At 50.7% G+C, this 27,258-nt stretch overlaps 1 protein-coding gene across 1 annotated transcript in view; it reads left to right on the top strand.

Moving 5' to 3' along the window:
• Window positions 1-27,258, top strand: part of Ccdc12 (coiled-coil domain containing 12) — a 57,578-nt gene that overhangs the window by 24,888 nt on the left and 5,432 nt on the right. Inside the window, exon 2 of the mRNA XM_015994406.3 lies at window positions 11,292-11,359. Coding sequence (XP_015849892.1) covers window positions 11,292-11,359 — 68 coding nt within the window. The remainder of the gene's footprint in view (window positions 1-11,291; window positions 11,360-27,258) is intronic.

Raw genomic sequence — 27,258 nt, forward strand, 5'->3', positions numbered from 1 at the left:
CATACATACACACACACATACATACATACACACACATACATACATACATACATACATACATACATGCATACACACAGGGAAAGAGAGAGACCCAGACTCTAGTAGGACTAGCTCTGTGTGCCACGTCAGGGCAGAAATTGGGCCAGAACAAGGAGTAGGCATTGAGAGGGGAGCAGCCAAGGCTTGAAGGCCACCCTCCCACTGGGGTCCTGTGTGACTCTGGATGAGTTACTTAATTACACTATGCCTCTGATTTGCTCATCTGCGAAAACAGAAAGGAATGCTGACCTTATAAAATGTGGTTATTGGATAATTGGTTAGTTGGTTAATTGGATAGAATTGATTACATTCAGAGCACAGTTTTTTGTTTAGTTTATTCAGAGCTGGGAATTGAACCCAGGGCCTCATGCATGCTAGGCAAGTGCTCTGCCACCAGACTATAACTCCTAGCACCATTGATTACATTCAGTAATGTCATTGTTACTACTCAATGACATAGGTTGCCGACATACTGTCATCACTCATAAGTAGGAAAGACGGGACAGAAATGAATGTTTGCATCCAGCTCTTGGTGGAGCTCACCTACTAATGTGATGCCGTCTTTTTTTATTGAACGAACCTACTTAGGTTTTATCTCTCCTGCTCTCTCCAGAAGTGAGCATGATTGAGTTGGGGGTATGGCTGGGTTGGTAGAGTGCCTGCCTAGCTTTCACAAAGCCCAGGGTTCACTCTCCAGTAAGGCTTAAAACCAGGCCTGGTGGTACAGGCCTGTAATCCCAGCACGCAGAAAGTAGAGACAGACAAAAGCAGGGGGATCAGAAAGAAGTTCAAGGTCACTCAGCTTCATAATGAGCTCTAGACCACCCTGGGATACATGAGACCCTGTCTCAAGGCTAGGCAAGTCAGTCAGTAAAGTGTTTGCCATGAAGCATGGGGAACAAAGTTTTATCCCCAGATTCATGGAAAAGTCAGCATGGTTGAAAAAAAAATTGCAAGGCAGGGCAGTGGTGGCGCATGCCTTTAACCCCAGCACTTGGGAGGCAGAAACAAGCAGATCTCTGTGAGTTCAAGACCAACCTGGTCTATAGAGCAAGTTCTAGGATAGCCAAGGTTACACAGAAAAACCCTGTCTCAACCCCTGCCCCCCCCCCCTAAAAAAAGCCAGTGTGGTAGCACACCCTTAAATTCTGGCATCAAAGAAGCAGAAACAGGAGGCCCCTGGGGCTCACTGGTCAGTAGTCTAGCTTAGTTGATGAGTCCCAGGTCAACAGAAAACAGACAGTATTCCTGAGGAAAGCATCCAAGGCTGTCTTCTGGCCTTCACACACACTGCGCACACATACGTGCATGTAAACATACACATAAAGATAATTTTTTAGAAACAGGAAAGGTTAGTTTTGCATGAGAGAAGGAAAGTTTTTGGGTGGGAGCATAGAGTAGATGAAATGAAGGAGCAGATGTGTATGGTGGAAAGACCTAATGCGTAGACAGACACCTAGAAGCAGTCAGCCCCTTGCTGCCCTCTGCTCAGTGGGGTAGGTGGGAGGCCTGACAGACTGAGTAGTTGGGCATCTCCACACCTCAGCTCTCCATTGAGACTCGTGCAGGGACAGTGCTGGGAGGCTCAGACAAAGAAAGCTCCTCAGTGCTGGCCCCATCCTTCCCCAGTGGTTTGTTCACTTAGCATTGGTTCAGCTGTTGTTTTATGCTAACCTCTGCTGTGTGTAACACACACTCACACGCACGCACGCACGCACGCACGTGCACACACACGCGTACACACGCGCGTCCCAAGACAAACAAAAGAGTATATTGTTTAAGCCATGACAAGTGTAAATGAGTTTCCATTTCTAGGACCAGGGTGCTAAATACTTAAGTCTGTTGTGGTTCCAGTAATTCGGCTGGCTGTCAGCTTTCTTGGGTTTTCATGAGTTGGGGTGTTGGTCAGGTGGGAATGAGAGAACAGCTGATTCCCTAGGAAGAATGCCAGAGTCAGGTATGAGCCTGGCCCACCACTGTTGGACAGCAGGATTTGAACCTTGCCCAGATGCCAGTAAATATAGTAAACATTCCCACAGTAGGCAGTAGGCATCAGGGAGCAGAAGGGTTGCACTGGACAGTGGACTCAGGTTCTCTTACTTAAGTATCAGGTATTCCTGCTGAAGTGCCCTCAGGGCACTTGTCCCAACGAGGTCCTGCAGTTTGCTTATAGCCCCACCACGGGTGAGGGTTGATGACTTGCCTGCCCCCTGCCCAGCCTAAGTCTGTGGTCTAGGCTTCCTGTGTTCCTCAGGGCTTCCTATAGGAGAGCCCAGGTGGCAGTTTGGAGCCTCTCCGAGTGCCAGGCTGCCCAGATGAACCGGTCTAGTCTGGCTCTCCGTAAAGGGAAGGGGGACTGTGGTTTGCCATGCCCTCTGCCTAACCTTCCAGTTTGTTACTTCCTGCTGCTGCTGCTGCTGCTGCTGCTGAGAGTGAAGCCCTGGGCACTGGGAGGGACCTGTGCTCACTCAGCTGTACCACTTGTTCCCTGGTCTGCCCTTCCTCTGCCCCCTTCCACTCATCCTTCAACAGGCAAGACAAGCGAGGTATACTTTGGAGACCCTCCCAGCCATCTAGAGAGCCACTGCCCCCTTGCCATGCTGTTGATACCATCCCTTCCCCTCCTGGGGCACATTCCCCACCCCCACCCCCGCCCTCCGAGAATCCAGAGTTCTGGATTTTTCTCCAGAAAGCTGTGCCTTCTAAAACCTGACCTGTGTGCGTATGTGGTCGTTGGCCTGGAGTCCAGTCAGGTACCCCAGTTAAGAATCCCCATCGCACTGAATCTCCGTGCATGCCTGTCTTTTTTCTCCTTGGCTCCCAGCTTGCAGTGCAGTTCCTAGCACCCGGGATCTGGTCAGTGTTTGTGGAGGAGTTACCTGCCACCTCCCTGCACTTGTGACAGGATGTCCAATTGCACTTCTGGCAAGAACAAGAGCTGACTTGGCCTGAGGCCAGCGCCCTGTGTTTCTCCAACACACATCGGATACCAGTGATCCCAGGCCCAAGGCCACATGATTGCCAGCAGGAGCTGCATTGGCCCTGCATGCTGCTGCCTTGGTGTCAGTGGACTGCGGGGCTAGTCCTGCCTTTCCTCCGACCAGGGGCTCTTTTTTACTGCTGAGGACATTTGAGCAAGCATGGCCCCTCAGCTGCTGCCCACATCAGGTCCAGTCTGCCTGAAAGCTGCCCCACCCTTTCTGGGTCCCCTCAGCACTACCACCTCCCTTGTCCGGCACCTTCGTTTTCCCAGTGAGTCATTAGCAGTCTCAGCCGCACTGCCTCCTCCAGTCTCTCCTCAGCCTGTCCTACCTGACTCCCGACCTAGTTCCAGCTCTTATCCTGGGCCTTATCTTGGCTTCCTCGCTGCTCTCCCAGCCGCCAGCCAGGCACTTTGTTCTTTCTCTTTTCACAAGCCTCTGGAGACTAGCTGTACCCCACAGGGTAGCTGTGGCTCCTGCTGTGACCCATCATCTCTGGCCTGCTGATCCCTAGCATGCCATGCCACACTCTGAGCTCTAAGTGAGGGGCCAGAGGATCCATGTCTATGCCTGGTGCCCATATGGAGGCTCGAAGAGGATGCCTGATCCCCTAGAAGTGGAGTTATGGATAGTTTTGAGCCACCGGGTGGGCGCTGGGAATTGAAGCCAGGTCCTATAGAAGAACAGCCAGTGCTCTCAACTGCTGAGCCATCTCTAACCCCTCCAAGGCATCATCTAATGATAACAGATCCTCTCATGGCCCGGATGAAGTAGGTATAATGTCCTCTCTGCTCAGAGGTTTGCTGAGAGCATCACAGAAGACCCGTGGGAATGAAGGCCCACCGTGGGCCCTGTAGATGCAAGCAGTCAGGTTCTGTAGCCCTGTGCTTTCTCTACAGTCCTCTCCTCCCTGCCCTTGGGGAGCTGCACCACCCACCCCAGCTGCAGGGTTTTTCTTTCTCCCTCATCATTTCCTTCTTGTAATACTGATGACGTGTCACCATGATTGTCCTTGTTTTCATAGATGAGGAAACCAAGGCCAGACCTTCCCAAGGCTGCACAGTCAGTGTGAAACAGCCTGGTTTTCCACTCGCTAGAGCTAGAGCACACGTGCTCCACCAGGGGCAGGGGCAGGCGTCAGCCCTGGGGTACAAACCGGTAAGACAAGTGTCTTCCCAAGAACTCACAGGCTGGTGTCAGAGTTGACCCTCAGACGGAGCTCCTAGCAGCAGTTTGCATTTGGGGGCCCCGGAAGAGGAGCACTACAGCTCAGTGGAATCAGTCTGCCTCGAAAGGTCAGCACCTCTGTTGTGATCACCCCTGTTCTCCCCACCAGTCTCTGGGCAATAAAGAGCATACAGTTTCTGGGCCCAAGCATGGTGGTGTTCAGTCCAGGGCTTATCATTGCATCTTCAGGGTGAGTCAGACTCCAGTGGCTGCCCTACCCCACTAAATACCCTTATAACACAAGGGCCACCACACCCAACAGGAAGTCCCTCCACCCCATTATGAGGTGGCCCTGGCTCTGGGGACAGGCAACAGGGTGCTGTTGTGGGACCTACCAGGTTTGTCCAGCATTGTCAGCCTCTTCCTGCCCCTGCCTTGGGCACTGCGCGACCATCTGCCAGTCTGTTTCCTTACTCTGACCTGAGTTGGAGCAGCAGAGGCTTGAGCTCTCCTCTTAGGGGACTGCATGTTCAGTGTGTTTGTTTTCATGGGGCCTTGTTTGCTGATGTCTTTAAGTTTTTATTTATTTACTTATTTATTATGGGGTGGGTTGGGGGTTGGGGTGTGCATGCCACCACATGTATGTAGAGGTCAGAGGACAACTTGCAGGAGTTTTGTTCTCTCCTTCCACCAAGGATCAAACTCAGGACATCAGGCTTGACCAGAAGTACCTTTACCCACTAAGCCATGTTGCTAGCCCAGGGCCTTGTCTTTTTGACTGATACACAGAGGGCTGGTTCCCGTGGAAATCTAGTGGGTTCCCGTGGAAATCTGGTGGGCTGATGAGGCATGTGTGCCTGTACATTGAGAAATGGTCTGCACCGTGAGCCCTTGCTGGTCTCCAGCTGCTTTGGAACTGGGGTAAGGGTGATGAGACCTTCCATCGGCAGCTGGCACCCCTCCCTCCTAGCCTTACCTCTCTGCCCTAACTCCCTTCTGGAAGTAAGAGCCTCAGGCTTCGAAGAGCTGAGTTCTTGGGACATCTCAGGATGACCTTGTTCTTGACCACTCAGCTCAGATCCTTCTTCATCTTTGGTGCACTTGGCCCTAAAGACAGGCCCCAGCTCTCACTTTAACCTCAACCACCCTTTACACTCAGGGCCACACGTAGCAGCCGGTCGGGGCAAGTCCAGGCTGGGAGTGGAGCTCTCTTCTGACTCTGGTGTCTTCTTTCCACAAGTGCCATCACGTCACATGGGCAGCACTAGAGGAAGATCCTGTCCCCCCCTCCTGACTTCCTCGGGTCCCAGCAGTGGCACAGCCTACTGGCCCTGACGGTTTTGCCAAGCAGTTACCTCTTCCAGGAACACTCTCGTTAACTGCTTGGTACCCTGCCCCACGAGACATCTAGAATGGAGTTGAAGGGTTACCTCCCTCTCTGACAGCACCTTGCCAGTTCCGCAGATGTACAAAACCCTCAGCAAAGCCTTCCCCACCAGGTCTGTCTTTGAGTACACTGAGGCTCCTCTAAGGTGTAACCCCTTTTTCTTTTATCCATGAGCCCAAGACAAACCCAGCACACACAGGACTGGAGGTACAGAGATGGACTCTGTCTTGAATTGGGGGAAGGAACAGCAAGGACAGAGGTAGACTCTCCTCCCTGTTCCTCTCTCCTGTGTCTGGTTAACTTGGGGTAGTGGCTCTGCATTCAGACAGCAGTGTGCATGGAGCAGGAGTGTCAGCTAATGAAGGCTCTTTCCAGGAAGAGAAAGGAGCAAACCCACCGTCAAACATCCAGTGTGGAGAGTCAGGTAGAGGCCTACCCAAGCTCAGTAAAGCTCGTGCTGTCAACTAAAGAAGTCAGAGCAGGGTGGTGAAAGCCTGTAATCCCAACACTCCGGGATTACACTCGAGCTAAATGTCCACACCCTGTTAGTTGGCGCCCGCTCCCCAAGACAGAGACCGACAAAACGGTTACCGACATGTTGACACTGCCACGGGTCTCACAGATGCTAAGGGGGCGGGGGGTTATAAGCTACTTTGTGCCAGCAAATTCAGTAATCTAGATGAACTGGTTGGTTGGTTTTGTTTGTTTTTGACTTGAGGAGAAATAGCAGCTGAGGAGAGGGGTCACTCAGTAAATCGCTTGCACAAGCACGAAGACCTGAGTTCAATCCCCGGCACCTGTGTGAAAAGCCAGACCTGGGCCAGCAACATGGCTCCATGGGTCAAGTCCATTGCCACCAAGCCTGATGACCTTAATTCAATTCCTGGGACCCATATGGTACAAGAAGAGAAGAGATTCCCCAAAGGTTTCTTCCACGTATGTGTGCTCCCAATAAATAAATGTAATTAGTACTGATAAAGGAAACTAAAAAGCCAGGAGTGCTCTGTGTGCTGAGGAATCTCAGTGCTGAGGAAGCCAAGGCAGTTGGCTGCTTGGGCTCACTGGCTAGCTCGCCTAGCATGGTTGGCAGCAAGTCCCAGGCTGCTGAGAGATGTGTTCCAATAAAACAAGATTGACGAGGCTGCCCAAATGACTCAGTGGTTAAGAGCACTTGCTGTTCTTCTAGAGGATCCGGGTTTGATTCCCAGCAGCCACGTGGTGACTCACAACCATGTGCAACTCCATTTCCTGGGGGATCTGAAGTCCTCTTCTGACTTCTGCCTACATGATGTGCCTGCATACACTGGGGCACCCAAATCTACCCACTAAATAAATAAATACTAAAACAAAAACCCAAGGTGGATGACCCGTGAACAATGATACCCAGGGTTGACCGCTGGCTTCCACGTGTGTACACAAATTCATGTGCACCCACACACACATACACAAATACACACACAAAAAAATTTTTTTTTAGAATTGAACATCCTGACAGTCTAACCCAAAACTATACTAACTTGACACATGGTAAGGAATGATGGCAGGAAAATATTAAAATGCTTTTTTTTTTTGTAATTAAGTTTTCCTAAGAGCAGAAACATTTAATAAAAACATTCTGGTTCATAACCTAGGGTAGTCTTGAACCCAGGACTGGGTGTTTCCAACACCATTGGCACTTGTGATGATGGCATGAACAGGGCAAAGTGTACCCTCTGTGTGCTCAGAACCAAGGCCACAGTGAAGTCCCTCCACACAGTACAGGTGAACGCTGCCAGAGACACCATGAATTCATAGTGCATTTAATTTTGAATTACTTCTTAGTGATTGTGTATTTGCTAAATTTTTTGTGGTCCCCACATTTGGTTATGTGACCCCATTAAAGAAACTGGATTTGCTGGGTGATGGCGGCGGCTGCACTTGTGAGGCAGAGGCAGGTGGATCTCTGTGAGTTCGAGGCCAGCCTGGTCTACAGAGTGAGTTCCAGGACAGGCTCCAAAGCTACACAGAGAAACAAAACAAAACAGAAAGAAGCTGGGTTCTATAGGAGAGGGTTGTTTGTCTAGTGAGGATGAAGGAGAATGGCTGGAACTTGGTTGTAAGAACCTGAGAGGGAGCAAGAATGGAGACTAGAGGGGTTGAAGAGATGGCTCAGTAGTTAAGAACACTTGCTGCTCTTCCAGAAGATCAGGGTTCGGTTCCCAGTACCGACGTGGCTACTTATAACTGTCTGAAACTCCAGTTCTAGGGGATCCAGTGCCCTCTTCTACCTTCTATAGGCATCAGGCACATACGTGATACACAGACATGCATGCAGGCAAACACACACATGGGGTGGGGCTGGGCTAGAAAGATGTCTCAGCAGTTAATAGCACTTGTTCTTGCAGAGACCCTGTTTCGATTCCTGGTAGCCACATGGCTGCTCACAACCATCCATAACTCCAGTTCCAGGGGATGTGACTCCCTCTTCTGACCTCCATGAGCACTGGGCATGCATATGTTGCACAGACATACATGCAAGAAAAACTCATAAAATAAATCTCAAGGGAAAAAAAAAACAGAATGGAAAATGGGGCTTGGGAAGGAGAGGAAAGGCAGCGAAACCTGGGAAGAGTGTGGGGCCCAGGGTTAGGACACAGAGCTTGATTTAGGGGGTCTCATCATAGTATCTCTGGATGGGAGACCCTAGGCCTCCTGTCTTGCTGGGTGTCTATTGGTGCCTTGGCCTGGGCGTGGCTGGCTGTGGCTGGCTGTGGCTGGATTTGTACATGTGGCCGTGCCTGAACTGTGTGGGGAGACAGGAAAGGTGGCTGAGGTCAGAGTCCTTTTTAGAAACTCAGTACGGCTCTTGATAGCCTGCTTCTCATCTTGGCAAGAGCTCTGGGCCAGGTTCTGTGATCTTCGCATCTCTTCTCAGTTTTCCTTTCTCTGATAGCCGTTTCTGAATTCTCTGTGTGCCCCCCACCCTTGGAACTCCTGTGACACCTCTAGTTCTGAGCTCATGTGAGTCTAGGCCGGGGTGGGGGGAATTCTCGGCTCCTGGCAGGGAGTCGGGTAGAGTAGGGCAGCAATGCCTGTGACCTAAGCCAGCATGGCCCGAAGCAGTCATTCTCCTCAGGAATGCTGGCTGTCCCACCTGAGAGTCACTCTTTGCCGGGAGGTCAGAGTCCACCTCATCCCCCACCCTGCTCATTTGTTCACCCATTCCTGTGACCACGTTTGTCTGTCCTCGGCCTGTGCTCTCCGCTCTACTCAGCATCCCGGACGGGTCTTAGCTGGTTGTCTGTAGACCACTGCTGCCCCTGCTCACCAGATGGCTAGGAGCTTTTAAAACGTCACTTGGATACGTGGCTGTTTTCTCACTTGTTAATGAGTAACTCGGCCCTTGCCAAGGCACTTGAGTTTTGTGGGGCTCTTGGAGGTGGCGGCGGCAGCCTGTCTCTGGCTGAGTTTAACCTTGCTCTTGGTTAGGAAGGATTGTGGTGTGGGCAGAGGTGGAGTCTTCCTACACAGATGGCGCCCTCTTCTGTCAGTTGCACAAACCCTTCCAGAAAGAAGTGGGCCGGAGGGGCTGGGCTCTCTGCTCCACTGCCTCCATGTCAGGGAGCCCTTCACCAGCCCCTTCCCTGGAGGCAAGCATTTCTGGGATTTGCTGTTGGTAGGGAGCTCTTTGTTAGAATATCTGTACATTTTTAGTCCCAGCACTCAGGTGACTGAGGCAGGTAGATCTTGATGAGTTTGAGGCTAGCCTGCTCTACATAGCGAGCTCCAGGCCAGCCAGGGCTCCATAGTGAGACCTTGTCACAAAAATAAAAAAGAAAGACTATCTACACCTCTGGTAGCTTTGTGGACAAGCCTTTCGTCAGGGAGGGAGCCCATGTCAGCTCATCTTGAGGCCTCGTCCTACCCTGTGAGCCACTCAGAGAATGCTAATTTGTTCTCAAGCCTGAACCTCTCTCTGTTCTTTAGACCACACACTATCTTTGCTCAAGTTATAACCTGGGAATGCCTTTGCCATCCTCTCTCTCTGTCCTAGGAAACCAGGTTCTTCCCCCCCCCCCTCCAGTAATCATGTTGTTTGTCTCATTTTGTTCCTGCTGCCTCATCCCCATGAGACCGAGCCGCTTGGGTTGAGGACAGAAGGTGTCTTGTGCTCTATTTCAATGAGCCAGACCACATAGGTCATATGGCCAAGGAATGGCAGGTCTGTCATTGCCCTGGATCTCCTGTGAGCACTGGTAGACAGTAACATGAAGCAGATGTCACCCCGGAGGGAGGCAGCTGTCAGTGATGTACAGGACTTTCTAGGAGAGGAATTTCAGGCAGCTACTTAAAATCTAATGTCAGCTCCAGCATATTCTCAGCCATCACAACAGGTTGCAAGTAGAAGCTTCCAGGTTTCTTCCTCAGAACACCACTCCAGCAGAGTTCATTGCCAGTAACAAAGTGAGTTTGACATCTTCTCAAGGGCTAGCCTTGGCATGCAGGGCTTCATCCTGGGCCTTGGGTCAAGCCTTGGGCCTGTGGCATGGCTCCATACATTTGATTCTGTCCATGTGTACATGCGCCTGTGGTCAGTTTGTCCACAGGGCAGCTAGTCCAACCACAGTGATGCTGGGGGGTAGGCAACCTGGGGGTACTTCCTTCTGCAATAGGCAGAAGTGGCCCTGGTGGTGCCCTTAAGTTGTGGTTCTCCGGGTACCTGGAAATAAATGTCTTACATAAACAGGGCGGGCAGATTTAAGGACTGGTAAGATGGTTCAGTGGGTCAGGGTGCTTGACACCAAGCCTGGCAACATGAGTTCAGTCCCTGGAGCCCACATGGTAGAGGGAGAGAACCAATTCCTGAAAATTATCCTAATCTCTTCAGACTCCTGGAAGTTGTCCTCTGACCTCCGTGTACTCGGTGGCATATATGTGCATCACACACGCGCGCACACACACAAACACACACACACACACACACACACACACACACACACACACACACACACACAAAATGTAAGAAAAATTTTTAAGAACCAGATTTAGAAGAGAAATTTCCTATAAACCTGTTAAATGAGTTCTCTTTGCCTCCATCTTCTTTAGTACATCACAGACCCAGGCAGTGAGTCTTGTCCGAGTTAGGTTACTTCTGCAAGGATCTAAATGGGTCTTTCTGAAGAGGTCTATGGGCTGGAAAGAATACCAAGAGGCCTGAGTTCTTACCCTGTCCTAGTTGTTGGTGACCATCTTTCCCCATCTCCCTCCGGCCCTGTAACACGTGGCTCCACCCATGTCCATGAAGGGGCTGGTGACCGTCCAACCCTGACCAGCTCCATTCTTGCCATCTAAGACCTTCCGGCTCTTCCTGCTTGTCCTCAAGGACAACCTTGGGCCTGGGCCTGGCCTGGGATCATGGAGGCCTTTTTTATTGTTGTTTTTTAATTTCATTTTATTTTGAGGCAATGTCTCTCTGTAGTCCTGGTTGTCTTGGAACTCACTCTGTAGATCAGGCTGGCCTTGATCTCACAGAGTTCTGCCTGCTTCTGCCTCCTGAGTGCTGAGGGGGTTGTGGGGTTTTAAGTTCTGCCTGGGGAGGGAGCGGAGAAGAGCGAGGCTCCTGTATCTCCCTCCTCAGTTACCTGGCCCTGATGGTCCTCTCCTCACCAGCTCCCCAGGTGACCTGAACCACAGTAGGAGTGTTCACCTGAGCAGTGGTCTTCTCTCTTTCCTTACAGGACAGGGAAGATGGGGAGCCACAGACCAAGCAGCTCAGAGAAGAGGAAGAAGAAGATGGGAAGCACAGGTAGTGCCTGTGGGGTTCTGGCCATGCCACACTGCCCTGTGCTCCCCACCCGCATTTCCCAGGCTGCGTTCAGGGCTGGTCACTGCTCCTGTGGCTGCCTTGTTCAGATCTGAAAGGATCAACCCTATCACTAGTTAAGATCCTATAAATCCTATATATGTCCCTCTATAAGATTTCCTCACTTACTGTCTAGTTCAACAGTTCTCAACCTTCCTAATGCTGTGACCCTTTAATACAGTTCCTCATGTTGTGGTGACCCCAACCATAACGTTATTTTTGTTGCTACTTTATAACTGTAATTTTGCTACTGTTATGAATCATAATGTAAATACCTGTGTTTGCTGATGGTCTTAGGTGACCCCTATAAAAGGGTCATTCGACCCCCAGGTTAAGAAATGCTGGTTAGCTCTTAGTTTGTGTTACATTCTAACCGTATATTACATCTTTCAGTCTTGTTATGTACCTTGCATGTGTTCTACTTCTTTACCTGTGTGTAAAGCTCTGTCTGAGCCATGTGGTCTGATCATCTACTCACACCTACTTCTCAGCCTGGATTTATCCTGTTTGTTTCTTTCTTGACACAGGGACTCCTGTAGTCCAGGCTGGCCTCAACTATGTAGCTGGAGCAGGTCTTGAACTCCTAATCCTTCTGCTTCCACTTCCAGGTGTGCACCCCCATTCCCAGGCTGGAATCACTCTTGGACACCCAGTTTACACGTGGAGCCTGGAGGACACTTCTTCCTTCTCTTTGCTTGCACTCCCCTTAGAGTTGGAGCATTTATTTTACTTTGTGAAATCATGTTGTCTGGTTGAGATGGTTTAAGTTGATGTGAGGGCCTTGGCCAGCCTTCTCTCATGGTGGCAGGCATGAGGTCTTCCCTCATAGCTTGGAAGTGCCCTCCACAGAGTTCTCCATGTTGCTTTGTTTCGAAAAGATGCTGGGAATTCAGCAGGAACCAACGTGTAGAGCAGCGAAGAGCTGCTGTGCGGCTAGTCTTAGGGACAGACAGTGTAACATCCCAGAAGTCATGCTGACCCTGTCCTGCTCAGTTCTCCGCTCAGATGTGGCTGCAGTTAGACTTGGCGTCTTTATAAACAGATGTCTTTGATTTCCTCTGCCCAGGATAGTTTCCTTCATGCACAGGTACTGCTGCTTGGAGGGTAGGCATTGATGTAGAAGGTAGGATGGCCCTGTGGGGAGGCAAGCTCCCCAGAAGAAGCTGGGCTGTCATACTGGAGAAGGCCTTCCTTTTTCAGCCTTGTTGGGGTGAAGGAATGTCTCAGAGCAGGCTCTCATCTCTGTCTCACTTCTTCTCTAGCATCAGTCAGGAAGCCCTTTTATTTTGTCCTGTTGGCAGTCCTTCAAGGTCCTTGCCATGGCAACAGCTCTCTATTGGGAGAGGCCTTGTGGTGGTAGAGTTGGCTCCGTACTGAACTGTGTGGTTTGGGGGCCCCTAGCACCTCGGGGTCTCTTTGCCAAGTGTCCCCAGACTTGTATGATTTGGGGGTAGGTACCTACATGGTCTCCTTCGTTCTTAGTCGTGGGTTCTCAGTTGCTAGCTGGAGCCTTGAGTCTCTTTTCTGGGCTGTCTCTGGTACACTAGGTGGTCTCTTTTCATCGACCCCCTTGCTGAGAAAGACGGGTCACTGGTTAGTGGTGGGCGGGTCAGTTAGCAAGAGCCTCAGCTAGAGATGGCCGCAGCAAAGACCGGGCAAGTTCAGGACTGAGAATCAAATTTAAATATGATCCCGGGTGTTACCCAGTCTACCAACCTCACAGTGTATCTGTGTGTGCTGTAGACACCTGGGAGGCAGCGGGAGGTGGTGGCATTCTCTAAAGGGACACAGGCTGCTTATAAGAGGAAGTGTGATAAGCTGCTAGGTACCCTGGGAACACAGTGTGAACACTAGGGAGGGATGGCTGCGGATTAACACTGGTGAGAGGCGAGGAAACGATCCAAGGTGGCTTTACTGTCTGAAATGTGGGGTTTTATTTTTAAACAAAGACCCAAGGGGAGGAGCAAACCTGTCTCACAGTACAGCAAAATGTGGCTTTTCTTGACTGAAGGAGGGTGAGCACATAAGTTATGACCGACTTCCTACCTGAGAAAGAAGAGGGGAATGCGTGGTTCCAGGCTCCTGGCTCCTGTCGGTAAAGGTCCACTCTGAGGTCCCGCCCAGGCCCTGCTCACTCACTAGGGTTGAAGAGGTTGTGTGTGATAAGGCACTGGACGCCTGTCATTTCGGCAGAGCAGCTGAGGACCAGGCATGGCAGCCATTGAATTAGGTAATTAGGTTCTGCTCCAGCTGCTTGTGATTACGTTCTGCTTTTCTCTCCTCCGTGGAGGCCTTGAGTATCCATCCATCCCGCAGCTTGTCTGGCTTGGGAACGGGGAGCAGTGAGCACGGAACTGCACTTGTTCTGCGGCTCCCAGAGAAAAGCAGGCTCTTTTGACTGGGGCTTGACCCGGGAAGGCAAGATCAACAGAGGCCAGACCCGTGGACTGGACCCTAGGCTACCGTGTTCAGGGCCTGAGCTCTCCAGGAAGGGCAGGATGAAGCAAAGGGCAGGTACTCAAGACAGAAAGGGCTCCTCCAGACGCCTGTGGATTCCAGCAGACCCAGATAGCCACAGTCTCCTTGGGGAGAAAGCGTGACCCTCAGCTTCACTGGAGGGCTGGCCTCTGAGGCTGGTCACTAGTGAGCACGTTGACTTCTTGGGCCCCTTGGAGATGAGAACAGGCCGCTTCTGGAGGGCAAGACCGGGACAGCAGCCCGGAGTGTCCTGCGGAAACAGTGCCTGCCTAGTGTCTTTAGCTGAGGGACAGGACAAGGCTTTGTGGAAAGTGTGCCTTGAGTTAGGCATGGATCCCAGAGGGCAGAACCTGGGTGCTTGGGCCCAGAGTCCTGAACCTGCACTATGAAAGGGTGGGTGATGTGACCCCTGCCTAGGAAGACATGGGTAACTCTTCAACTCCTAGGACCTCTACTCACATGCCCTAACCCCAGTTTCCCACAGTGTCCGTGGGGTCCACCCTGGGAATGACTGAGGGACTTAGAGAGTCTGTGCCTGGCGCCTGCTGACCCAGACTCTCATGGTGAGGAAAAGGCAGTCTCTTTCTCCCTCCCTTCACTTCTCGGTTGCCCTAACCTGGGGCTCCTCCTCAGCCGTTCCATCCTGCCACCCAGCTCTGAACTCTGACCACCAGACGACCCCAGGGACCTGCTGTCGGTGCACACCTGTGTGCTGGCAGAGTGAGAGCCACCTGCCCCAGTGCCCCTAGGTCACTTGGCACTGCACAGACAGTTGGCTGGTGGCCATTTTAATTGATTTGTATAACTAGATCGTCATGCACTTAAAAAAAAAGTTTCAGCAATAGGCCCTGAAAAAGTAGGACCCAAGCAGATAGACTGGACTTGGGGGTTTGAAAGTCACATCCAGGGCCTGTAGATTATTAGTGACCCGAGGATGAGTCACATTGCCTCATTGAGCTTTGGTGTCTTCAGCTAAACAATCGGGAGCAAAAGAAAACTTGCTTCGCCTGATGGGGAACTAACACTGTAGCTGCTTGTTCAGCCAGTGTGGGGCTCTGAGGAGCAGGAGGACACTTGGAGGCCCGCCCTCCCAACAGGCTTACCTACAGACCCGCCTAAGTGACTCTTAGAGAACTCGTGTGCTAACATTACAGCTAGGACAGTAGCTGGGGAAGCAGCGGGTGGGTGCCTGGGAGGGGAAGTGAGCACGTGTGACCAGGAGAGGAAGGAGTAGAAGCCAGTGCGAGCCTCACTCACCTGGTAGGTTAGGTAGTCCAGGAACTAAGCCGTGTGGCCTCGTTTCACAGGTTCAACCGTCCAACCAGAAACATTGCAAGGCCAGGGGCATGTAGCTGAGGAGAACTGGGCCCCTGTCCTCACTTCCCCAGCCAGCTGGTTCTCATGGCTTCCCCAGGGTGGATTCCTAGCTCAGGTTGCTGCCCAGTCACCCCACAACACTTTTTCCAGAATTGCTTTGGCTGTTGTAATCCGTCCTTTCCTTATACACTTAACAGTCAAGCTGGATGTTGGTGGCTCACACCTGGCATCCCAGCACTTGCAGGGCTGAGGCAGGAGGATTGTTGAGTTTGAGACCATCCTGAGCTGTAGTATGAGACTGTCTTCAAACTCTTCTCTACTCCTGACCTCTTGAACAACCACCTTGTTAATGTCTAGTAAAGAAAAAAAAAAAAACTTGCTGGCATTTTTATTAGAATTTCCTTGAATCCGTGGATCAGAAATTTTTTATTTCTTCTTTTTAGGATAAATCTTGTCCCATCCCCCTACAAACAAACACCTAGCAGGAAGGAGTGAGCCCCAAGGTCATCGGGCTCAGGACAGGTTGGTGGGGGAGGGGCACACCCTGAAGCCCAGAGGTTACTGTGCTTTCTCTCCTGTCCCAGCCAGCCTCCTTGTGGCTAGTCCTGATGGGACATCAGGGCTTCACGCTGGAGGCAGTCCTCCCCTGAGCTCCTACTTACTGCAGAGGTTTTCCTGAAAAAAGGGGTGCTCTTGTCAGCTACCTTTGCTTCCTGAAGGCAAGCCCTCCCTGCTAGGTGCCTGGAGGCTCCACCTTGTAGAGGTTCTGTGGCAGTGGTTCTTACCCTGTGGGTCATGAAGATACCTGTGGGTCGAAGACCCGTTCACAGGGTCACATATCCCATATTTCATTACAGTTCATAGCAGTAGCAAAACTACAGTCATGAAGTAACAGTGAGAATAACTTTATGGTTGGGGGTCAGCACACATGAGAAACTGTACTAACAGGTCGCAGCATTAGGGAGGTTGAGAACCGCTGCTCTATGAAGTAGGATGAAGGGGTATACAGCGTACTGTATCTGACACAGGAGCGTACCATGCTCAATGCCTAAACAAGTGAGTCCCAACAGCCTCCCTGCAGCTTTGGGGCTTGGTCTTTGTTGGGTGTGGTGCTAGGGCTCAGTCCATGACTCTGCTCACTCTACCATTGAACTGTATTCCCCACCCCTGGATCCGGGTCCCTAGATCCAACAGACCGCAGTGGTTTTCCCCGTGGAGTGAGTGTCCCATGTTATGGAATTCACTAGGCTGATGGTTGGCCTTCTCTGGGGATGGAAAAGCTGTCCCCTGGCTCCGTGTGTTTGACTCTCTTGAAGACAGTGGTCCTACCCTGCTGAGACCCAGCCCCGGGCCAGGTGCCTTTAGTCTGGCAAATGCTTCTGCAGATTGGTCCCAGGGTCCCTGCAAGGTTGTCTTGGTGACCACAAGGGCTACTCCCACCTTCAGGTGCAGGTGTCCCTGTGACCGGGCAATGGAATGGCTCAGGCTCCCTTCTCTCCCCAGGGCTACAGCCTGGAAACATAACAAGCAGTATCCCGTTTCCTGACTCTTCATTCTCAGGAGCGGGCTGGGAATCGGGAAGAACAAATTAAGAAAGCGCTGGTTCAAGACCAGCGCTGAAGCTGTGTGACCTGCAGTGGGCATGTCTCCACTGTGTGGAAGAGTGTGGGAGCTTCACTGGGGCCTTCCCTTTCTGTTTGAGAGAGAGAAAAAAGTATCTTATGTGTCACGATCTTGGGTGCTTTCAGAGTCCCTTTCTGAAATCTTGTGGCCTCTCTGGCTGGGTGTGGTGGATAGGTGGGGTAACCGCAGTCAGGCAGGTGAAGTCACTCGGCTAAAATCTCCCCGCTGAAAGGCAGCAGGGCTGGCCCTGGGCCCCTCCCTGCATCCTATCTGATGCATTGGGTGGGAACAGGGAGCTCATGCAGCCTTCGGTGTCACCAGTGAGAAAAGGAAGCTGTCCCTGCCCTCTGCCTGGTCCCCATGCTGGACATGCCCCTGCCCCACCCTCCTGACCCTCAGTGCTGCTCCACACAGGAAGGAATCCTGGCCTCTGTCCCACGTCCTCTTGGCTCAGGTCAAGGGTGGCCTGAAGGCTGCAGCGGCCCTATGAAGAATCAACCAGCCACTTGCAGGCCAGGCAGCCTGCTGGGTTGAACACCACTTTCTGCCTCAGTGTTCTGTGGAGTTATGGTTGGGCCCCAGGGTGAGGAGCACTGGACTTTTCAGGCTTTTCCCTGTATTCCTGTTGCCTGAATTCTCTCTGGGGAGTCCTGATCAAACCAGATAGGTCACCAGAGACAACAGAGTAACTATTCCATCTAAGTCCAGCTTGGTGACAGCCAGTTTGTTGGACTCACTTATAGAAGAATGTGGGTAAGAGATTGCTTACAGGGGCCTGGGTGACCCCAAACAGTTGTGTCACTGACTAGGCCCACCCCAGCATGGTGGCTTCTGTTGCAGCTCAGATGAAATTTCCCATCCACCTTCTGTGTACTGTAGCACTCTCAGGACCGTGTGCTGCCTGGAATCTCAGATGAGAGAAGAATGACCCTCCTCACCCCTCATTTCATGAGGTGCCGTCAACAGGTGCCATCTTAAGATGGCCTCTTTGGGGGTAATCACAACTGCTCTGATTAAGATAGTAATGGCTGTTATGGGGGGACAGCATGTCCACCATAGCTCTGACCGTCTGGGCTTCAAGTAGCCATTGTGCCAGCTCTCATCTGTGAACCCTTGGGGTGCAGCTCAGCTGTTGTAAACATTTTTTCTCTTTTTTTGTTTGTCTTACCCCACCTCCCCCCACCCCACCCCACCCCGTCCCCGTCCCCAAGACAGGGTTTCTCTGTGTAACCCTGGAACTTGCTCTGTAGAACAGGCTGGTCTCAAACTCAGAGATCCACCTTCCTCTGCCTCCTGAGTACTGATAATAAAGGCATGCACCACCTCATCCAGCCTTATTTCTCCTCTTAAATTTAAGTATGTGTACAACACACACACACACACACACACACACACACACACACACACACTTGTTTTGTTTTGTTTGGGTTTTTGAGACACTCTCACTTCATAGCCCTGGTTAGTCCTTGCTATGTGATTACAGTGACCTCAGACTCTGGAGAGTCCTCTGTGTGAGCTTACAGGTATGTGCCACCGTGTCTGGATTTAAATTCAAGTATACATGCAGTTTTTTTTTTTCAATTGTAGAAAATTTAGAAAATACAGATTAATGGGCAACTTAGCAAGTCTCTCAATGGAAAAGGGCTGAGGATGTGGCTTAGTGAGCATTTACATAGCCAAGCCATGAGTTTGAGCCCAGCACTGGAAACAAAGAGAAGGAAAGGACAGATTGACACATTCGTACAAATCCTGTTATTTTATGTTTTTATGTAGCATATTTTGACTATTGATAGATAGAAATAAATTTCCTATGACTCCTTAATACTTCTAAGTACTGATTTATTCGTTAGCCCTTGATTTTGACGTATCTGCTATTTCAGAGAGAGGGACTGTGAATGTATACATGTGTGTGTCTGAGGACCGAGCTTGCACTATATTAATAGGTAAGCAGACTCACTGAACATCTCCAGCCTGCTTTTCTTTTCTTTTTTTTTAAAGATTTATTTTTACTTTATGTGTATGAGGATTTTTGCCTACATGTATGTATGTATGTATGTATGTATGTATGTATATGCACCACATGCATGTAATGCCAATAAGGCCAGAAGAGGGCATCAGATTAACCTAGAACTGGAGTTGCAACAGTTGTGAGCCACCCTGTGGGTGCTGGGAACAGAACCTGGATCCTCTGCAAGAGCAGCAAGTGTTCTTAACCACTGAGCCATCTCTTGTGCCCTCTTTCTAATTCTTTAAATACCCGTTGGCCGTGAGTTCTCAGTGTGATGGGTAGAGAATTCAACTAGTCAGTGAGAGAATGAGGATGGGTTCTCTATGGTGGTGCTCACTGGGCAGAGTCTGCCTGCACCAGTGACTGGCCTGGAATAGCTGCTGGCTGATAACCTATCCTTGGGTACGGTGGATGCACCTGTAACCCCAGCACTCAGGAGGCTAAGGCAGGTTGGGAGGTTTCAAAGCCTATAACTTGGGAAGATACCCCCCACCCCCCCAAATCTGGGAAACAGCTGTAAGACTTTCTCCTCTGCCTGGGAGTGGCACCACCACTGACTTGTCTCCTGTGAAGTCTCAGTGGCTATGAAGAAGCCACTTAATGTCCTGAAGGAAAACACTAAGCGACAGAAAACAGCCCTTTGTTCGCTACTTGCAGTGTCCGTGTTCTGGTCTCATCTTGTATGTCACCTATTCCGACTTGGGGGACCCTTTACAAGCCCTTTACAAGCGGGCACTGTGATCACACCATCCTGAACTGGTCCCCTTCTCCAGAAGGGTGCTTTTAACCCAGGGTTGGGGCTTAGGGTGGCAGTCTGCCTCCCAGCTGTTACTTCTGCTGCTTCCAGACACAGCTGTGTGGAGGATATTTGGCTCCACTTGCCACTGTATGTTACTGTTTGAACAGTAATCTCCCTGGAGTGGGATCGCTGGCTCAAGGATTTGAACTTTCCCAAGTCTTGAGAGAAACCACCCAATCAGTCTCTAGAGCACTAAGATCGTTTCCTCTGCCTGGTCAGGAGGGTTCAGGAGGGTCCGGCTGCTGCTTTGTTGGTTATTTATATAGAGATGTGTGAGAGAGAGTGGCCTTGGAGCTCTGCTGGCTCTGTACTTTGGACATTAAAAGTGAGAGCCTTGGGATTGGAGACGTGGCTCAGCTGCTAAGACCACTTGCTGCTTTTCCAGGGGACTGGGGTTCTGTCCCCAGCACTTAGGGCGAGTGACTCACAACCATCTGCAACTTCTGCTTTGGGGTGTCCAAGCACCGTCTTCTAGCTCCTGAAGACATCCTCACGTACATAGTATACATTCACATTTACACACACACACACACACACGTAAAAAAATTTTTTTTTTAATGAAAGCTTTCTGTGGTCAGAATTGCTGTGTTTTCTCTGGGCATTACCAACCTCTGGAATCCTGCAGGCTCATCCTAGCTTTGAACTTATCTGGAGTCTATTACTGTCAGCAGAAATATATCCTGTTTCTTGCTGGGCTCTGAGGGGAACTGGATGACCAGGGGACCAAAGTGACCAACTGAGCGGAGCCTTGACCTTGCCATGAGGATTGGCTGACCAAGTCTTGCCATCCTCTACAAGGGTTCATGGCAGTGGGTAAATGTGAAGTATCCTCAGGCCCCAGGGTAGGCAGAGAGCATGGATGCTTGTTTGCCAGTGGTTAGATTGAACCAGACATATAATCTCAAAGATTCCTTTCAGTTTTGAGTTTATAGTCCATAGAGGACATTGACTTTCTCTGAACTGCTTCAGTGGCGCACATAGGAAAGTGTGGGGGAAAAAAAACACCCCTAAGGAGTGATTTCCTCTCAGCTCCAGGCTAGCCCACACCCAGAGCCCCTGCAGCTGGCCTGGAGGAAGATCTTGCTGTGATCACTGAGCCTGCCACAACACCATTCAGGTCTTCTAGATGCTGGGGGAGGAGACAGGGGAAATAGATACAAATGCTGCCTGTTTTAGAAATGGACTCAGTAGGCTGTCAGCTTGGACATTGCCCTGTGGCTTGGCCATAAAGACTCATAGACATTACTTAGAAGTAGGCGGTTGTGACCCAGCCACATTCCTACCCTATATCTGTGGGACACAGTGACTTCTTAGCTTCCTTCCTTCCGGTTGTCTTCTTCCTTGGTCATTAAGAAACTCGGGCATCCAAGAACTACTGTAAAGCTCTTTCCCAAGCACCCCATGAATTCCTTTCTCCAACTGGAGGCAGCATAGACTGGGTGCTGGAGCTTGTTGGGTAGAGTCTAAAGCCACAAGCCTAGAGCGTGGTTGCCACTGTGAAGGGAGGGGCATGCAGGGCAAAGAGGAACTTAAGAGGAGGTGGTTAGTGTCACTTTGTAGGGGTAGGGACATTACGGGAGGAAGCTGTAGGGATCTGGGGGCCAGGGGTTGTTAAGTGAGCAGAGTATGGGGCCTGAACCATGTGAAGTTTAGACTTAGGGAAAGAGCTAGAAGCCCTGGACCAGAGAGTAGGGAGACACTGGGGTGGCCTTTGTGTCTGCCTCCTGTACGGGAATATCAAGGCTTAACTCAGACACTGGCTGCCAAAGTGTAGAGGGGCCTTATGGGAAGTCCAGTGCATGTGGCTCAAAGGTCACTGGCCGAGACATTTTGGGGCTCACTGATCCCTTTCCATGCACTTTAGGCCTGTTCTCTGATTCTCTTTGGTCCTAGGAGCTCAGGTAGCGTTGGGGGCCTTCCCTGCCACAGTCCTGTCCTGGGGCCGACCTCACCTTACCCCAGATGCCCCTTGGTCCACTTACTTGGCTGGCTGTTATCGTAACCAGGCTATTGATTACTTTAGAAAATTTGGAAATTACAGAAAACCAAGAAAATTTTTTAAAAATCTCACTTGGATATAAACGCTGCCAACATGTGTTCTTCCTGTGCATTTCCCGGCACACACTCAGCTCTTCTTTGCAGACATTGTTTCCAGTGGTTATGCAAGACCTACCTCAATACTGCAGCTGTCTGGGTAACTGCATACATTTACTGGTGTGAGGGAGGAATTTGTGTGTTTCAGCATGTGAAGATATTAAAGGGGCACCAGGAAATACCTTCCCCCACTTCTGGCTTCTAAGTTGGGAGTCTGCTTCTAGGGCTGGCATCTTAGCTCTTTCCATGGGTAGACCATTCCCTGGGAGACACATCCTCCCCAGCTGGCTTATTTCCACACACCATTGACCAATACACCACCACCCCTTACTTTGCTCTTCGTGTGGTGTGCCTGGCATTCATTCTAAAACGGCCACAAAGAGTGTCTTCAGTGTCACTTTGGCCACGTGACATTCTTCTGGTGGCACAGTGTGAGGATCTGAGGAAGCCTTAAGAGAATGTGTAAAGAGCCAGTGAAGTTCATATTGCTGACATGGGCTTGGCAAGGACCAGAGCCTCAGACCCACAGGCGTGGCAAAGCCTTCTCCCGGTGAGGCTGAGGGATGGCAAAGCTTTCCCCTGGTCCCAAATGGGACTGCGAATGTGGGCAGCTGTACACAAACCAGCGCTTGCGGCTTCCTCCCCTGGGCGTTCGCACCCCATGGCTGCTCACCTGCAGCGCCCTGCTACCTCACTAGCTAAGTCCTCTCCACCGGCCCTGTAAGGAGCCCGCCGAGGTTCCAGGTTGTGCAGTGAGTGCATGCACAGTTCGCCTCATCCCAGTTTTTCTGTGTCTGTCTGTCCTCTCTTCATTCCCCGACACCCCAGGTCACACCCCAGTCACAGGGGACATGGCAGCACAGAGCCAGGATTCGTGCGTGTGACAGGTCTCCTCCCCTAGAGAGGGGTAGCTCCAGCAAGGGGCTCCCACAGGACGGGCTCTGGCTTGTTCTGCCACCTCCCACAGAGACTGGCTCTCCTCTGGCCTGTCTCCCACACCTTTACCTTCTGCTACTTGGAAGTGTGGGATCACCCCACACTTCTGTGAACCCTGGCATCGTCTCAGGAGTAGGAAGGCCCGTGGACCTGGACCCCATCTCCTCCTTTCCCTGTGCAAGCCCCAGTCCTAGTCGGCTTCACACCCAGGTTCCCAGCAGAAGGGCTTCGGTGGCCAGAAAGAAGGCTGGCTCCTGGCTGGCCCAGTTCCCAGAGCTCACCAGTAACTGATAGCAGCCGATGGAGACCAGGCAGACTGGAACAGCGCCCAGGTAGAAAGGAGGAAAGAGGCCCTTTGGCCGGGCCTCAGCTACTAGGAAAGTGTCCTGGTGACCCTGCTGCCCTGTGGACAACGCAAAGACCACTTTCTGTCTTCTCCTTAGCTGGCTATGAGGGATACTGAAGGCCTTGGCAGGCCGTGCCTGTGTGTGCTCGGTGGCCGGTTGCAGCTGCATACAAGGCTTTGTCCTGTGTGCTGTGGGTCTCCTTCCTTTCTGTCCTGACGGGGAGGAGCTCTCAGGGCCAAAGAGCTTCTGGAGCAGTGCTGTGGAGGTGAGACATCTGTTCTAGAGGACTCTGTTGTAGTCAGCTCAGACGACTTCAGCCCCTGTCACATCCCAGGCCCCAGGAGAGATGGATGACCTTGGCGTCCATGAGGATACTAATGGTGGTCCATGTCTCAAAAGCATTAAAACCTGAGATTTGAGCCCAGGTCACACTGTTAAAAGTCCAGGACTCTAGACCTCCCTTTCCCCAGCAGCTGCTTCATTCTGTGGAAGGAAGGGGGAGGCAGAACCAGCATTTGACTCCCATGATCCCCAGAAGAACGGCCTCCCCATGTGTGTACAGGCAGCTCAGCATTCCTGGCCCACTAGGAAGGTGCCTTGCTAGTCCTGGCTGGCACTTCGTCCCACCTCACCCAGTTTTCAGAAGGAAGGCTGCTCAGCTGTACAGGGAAAGCCCAGGGGGCAAGCTGGGCTTGCTCCTGAGAGCCTGGCATTTTACCTTTCGTCCCTCTCACTTCCTTTTTTCTGTTACCTTGTTAATATAGTTCCATCCCTTTCTTTTGTGTCTTTCCTAGGGAGGACAGTATGCGTTCTTAACAAATGCCCTAAAAAGTAGTTTATTAAAAAGTCGTAGTAGTTTTCTATTTCCTGTACCATGTAGCCCTCAGGACACTGGAGTACCGTGTGTTACTCTTTCTACCCTTTGGTCTAGCCTCTTGTGTTGTATTTTTACTTGTTTGTTTGAGATAGGTTCTCACTTTGTCGTCCAGGTTAGCCTTGAACCCTCAATCCATCCTCCTCTGACTGAGTCCTAGGATTATGGATGAACAGGACCATACCTGCTTTATATTTTACTTTGCTTTACTTTGAAGGGGTTGTTTGTTTTGTTTAAGAAAAGGGTCTTCCTGTATAGCTGAGGCTGGCTAGGATTCAGTCTTCCCACCTTAGCCTTCTGAATGTTGAGATTCAGGCCTGCACCTCCATGCCCACACTTGATCGCCTTAGTTTTTCCCATGCTGTCAGTGGAGACAGCTGCCGGCTTCAGTTTCTTCACTGGGGATTGGATGTCTTGAATTGCTTTCTCTTTGTTTCTGGTTTTTAGTAATTTGGCAGTGGTTTGCCTACATATACTTTTCTTTGAAGTTCATGTTTTTTCTTGTTTGTGACAGCATTTCACATATCCCAGCCTGGCTTCAAACTCACTACATGGCCCACCTTGAACTTGCGATCCTCCTGCCTCTACCTCCCGAACACTAGGATTATAGTATGCAGCACTATGCTTGGTTATCATAATAGGGATGGAATCCAGGGCTTCCTGCAGGCTAGTCAAGCACTCCCCCGGCTGAGCTACCACCCCAGCCTGGAGTTCATAGTTTTCTTTAATCTATGGTTTGATGATTGCTTCATGTATGTCTATGCCTCACTTGAATGCAGTGCCCAAGAAAGTCAGAAGAGGGTGTCAGATCCCCTTGAACTGGAGTTCCTGATGGTGTGAGCTACCACATTGGTACTGGAAACTGGACTTGGGTCTTCTACCAGAGCAACGTGCCCTTAACTACTGAGCCATCTCTCCAGCCCATTTGATTAAATCCTGTATGAGTCTGTCTGAAACATTCAGTCATTGCTGGGCATGGTGGTGCATGCCTGTATTCCCACCAACACTTGAGAAGCTGAGGCAAGAAGATCTCTAGTTGAAAGCCAGCCTGTGCTACATAGCAAAACTATCTTCAAAACTCAGCCATTATCTCTTTAAAATTTATTTCTGATATTTTGTTTATAAATATGTAAGTTTTATCATACCCCCGGGGTATCCTGTGATTAAAACTAGGTGTGGTGGTACATGCCTGTTATCCTAGCACTTAGGAGGCAGAGGCAGAAAGATCAGGAGTTCAGGGCCACTATGGGATACATGAGACCCATTTTAAAAAACAGAAAAAACGGGGCTGGAGAGATGACTCAGAGGTTAAGAGCACTGGCTGCTCTTCCAGAGGCCCTGAGTTCAATTCCCAGCAACCACATGGTGGCTTACAACCATCTGTAATGAGATCTGGTGATTCTGGCATGCAGGCATATATACAGATAAAACATTGTATATGTAACAAAAAAATCTTAAAAAAAAAAAAAAAAAAAAAGCAGAAAGACGTGAAGATACCTGTCCTGCAGACCTAAAGCTGCAGGACTTCCACAACACAGGGCAAGAGCAGATAATCCAGAGGAGTCCCAGTGAGGGCCCAGCATCAGTAGTGTAGCAGAAACCAGAGGCCCTTGTACCAGACCAGTGACGCTTTGCAATGAACACTTGCATGTAAAGATGTGTGGACAAAGGAATTTATCATGTGACTCATTGTGTTTTCCATGATGAAATTTTTTTCCCCTTTCTTTTTTTCTCTTAAATTTTATTGGGAGGGGGCAGAGGGCGGATACATAGGGGTGGAAAATGAGTGGGACCGAGATGCCCGATATGAAAGACACAAAGAATAAATAAAAAGAAAGTTTAAAAAAAAAAAAAAAGCAGAAAGAAGGCTCAGTGGGTAAAGGCGCTTGCCGCCACAGCCTGAGTTCAGCCCTGGGACCCGTGGGAGGAGAGAACAGTCCTTCAAGTCGTCCTCTGATTTCTGTGGTGCATGTTCTCTCTCTCTCTCTCTCTCTCTCTCTCTCTCTCTCTCTCTCTCTCTCTCTCTCTCTCTCAATGTGTGTGTGTGTGTGTGTGTGTGTAAATGAATAAATGTAAAAAACAAAAATAAAAGACCAACAACCCAAACCCAGGGAAATGGGGAAAAGAGAGTGGGAAATTATTTCTTTTTTTGTTTTGTGTTTGTTTGGGGGAGACACTGTGTAGCTCAGGCTACCCTCAAACTTACAATCCTCCTGCCCGCTTCAGCTTCTCAGTGTTAGCTTACACCACCACCCCTAACTTTAAAGTTGATTTCTGAGAATTGCCGTATGTAGGCCTCTTATGGATGCATTTCTGTTCCTCCTCGTTCATTTCAGTGAACAAGGATGTTAGGCACAGAAATTCTGGAGCCCATCTGAAGTTCTGGATTCTGTCTGTTCTACCAGAGAGAACTTATTGCCCCTCTCACCAACAGCTGCCCTAGCGGTTCCCTCACCACCCATTGGAGACTGGTGGGGTTTCCAGTTACATCGCACCCCTCCTGAGGGGTGACCCACCTGCCCTGGTGATGTACAGGTTACTTCTAGCTCTGGCATGCTGTGGGTTCACTCATTCTTGGGATGGGGTCACAATGAAGAGCCCCGGCCTTTGCCAGGGTCCTGCTCCTCTTTGGCCCCCCTCATTTTTCTCTCACCAACCTGAGATTCCAGGAAGCTCGTCCTTTTGGACCCCACTTAGCAGGAGACAGATGTTGGAGGGGAGAGGTGCCCATGCCAGGCCCTTGTTACTGCAGTTCTTATCTCTGCTGACAGCCCCGCAATCCTGTCACCTTGGCGCTCCTCCAAGGCCAGTCAGTGGATGTTTAAACTGTGTCTGTGACCAGGCTTTTTAAGTTGTTTGTGGAAAGGGAATTAAATCTTGGACCTGCTTAGAAAAGCCCCAGGCACAACCCAGTGCTTCTTTCCCAGAGAACCCTGCCCTTTAGCAGTGGACCAGGGACAGCTCTTCAGGTGTCACAAAGGGGAGACTCTTCCTTTGCCCTCAGAGTGAGACAGGTGAGGGCTTGAACCTGCCTTGTTACAGGGCCAGGCACACAGCACGGCCTTCCTATTCACTGACATGGAAACTGAGGCCGCAGATGGGACCTGTCACAGTGAGGGCCTAGATGGCCTTGCCGCTGACGAGTGGCTTGTCCACACACACAGGGCTCACTCCATGAGTGGAGCTGGGAAGTGGGCGCAGGGCTGCAGCTCTCTTACTACCGTGGCTCTTCCCTCCCCTTGCTGGGTTCCCGTCATGCCAGTGACCTCCTGAAGACCTGGGGCTGCAGATGGGACTTCTTGCTGCAGACTCCCCTCTTCTGGAGTTGCATGATTAACCAGAAGTTGTGTGTGGGGTTTGGGGTGT

The sequence above is a fragment of the Peromyscus maniculatus genome, chromosome 7 (assembly GCF_049852395.1).
Source record: "Peromyscus maniculatus bairdii isolate BWxNUB_F1_BW_parent chromosome 7, HU_Pman_BW_mat_3.1, whole genome shotgun sequence".
NCBI classification, from domain to species: Eukaryota; Metazoa; Chordata; class Mammalia; order Rodentia; family Cricetidae; genus Peromyscus; species Peromyscus maniculatus.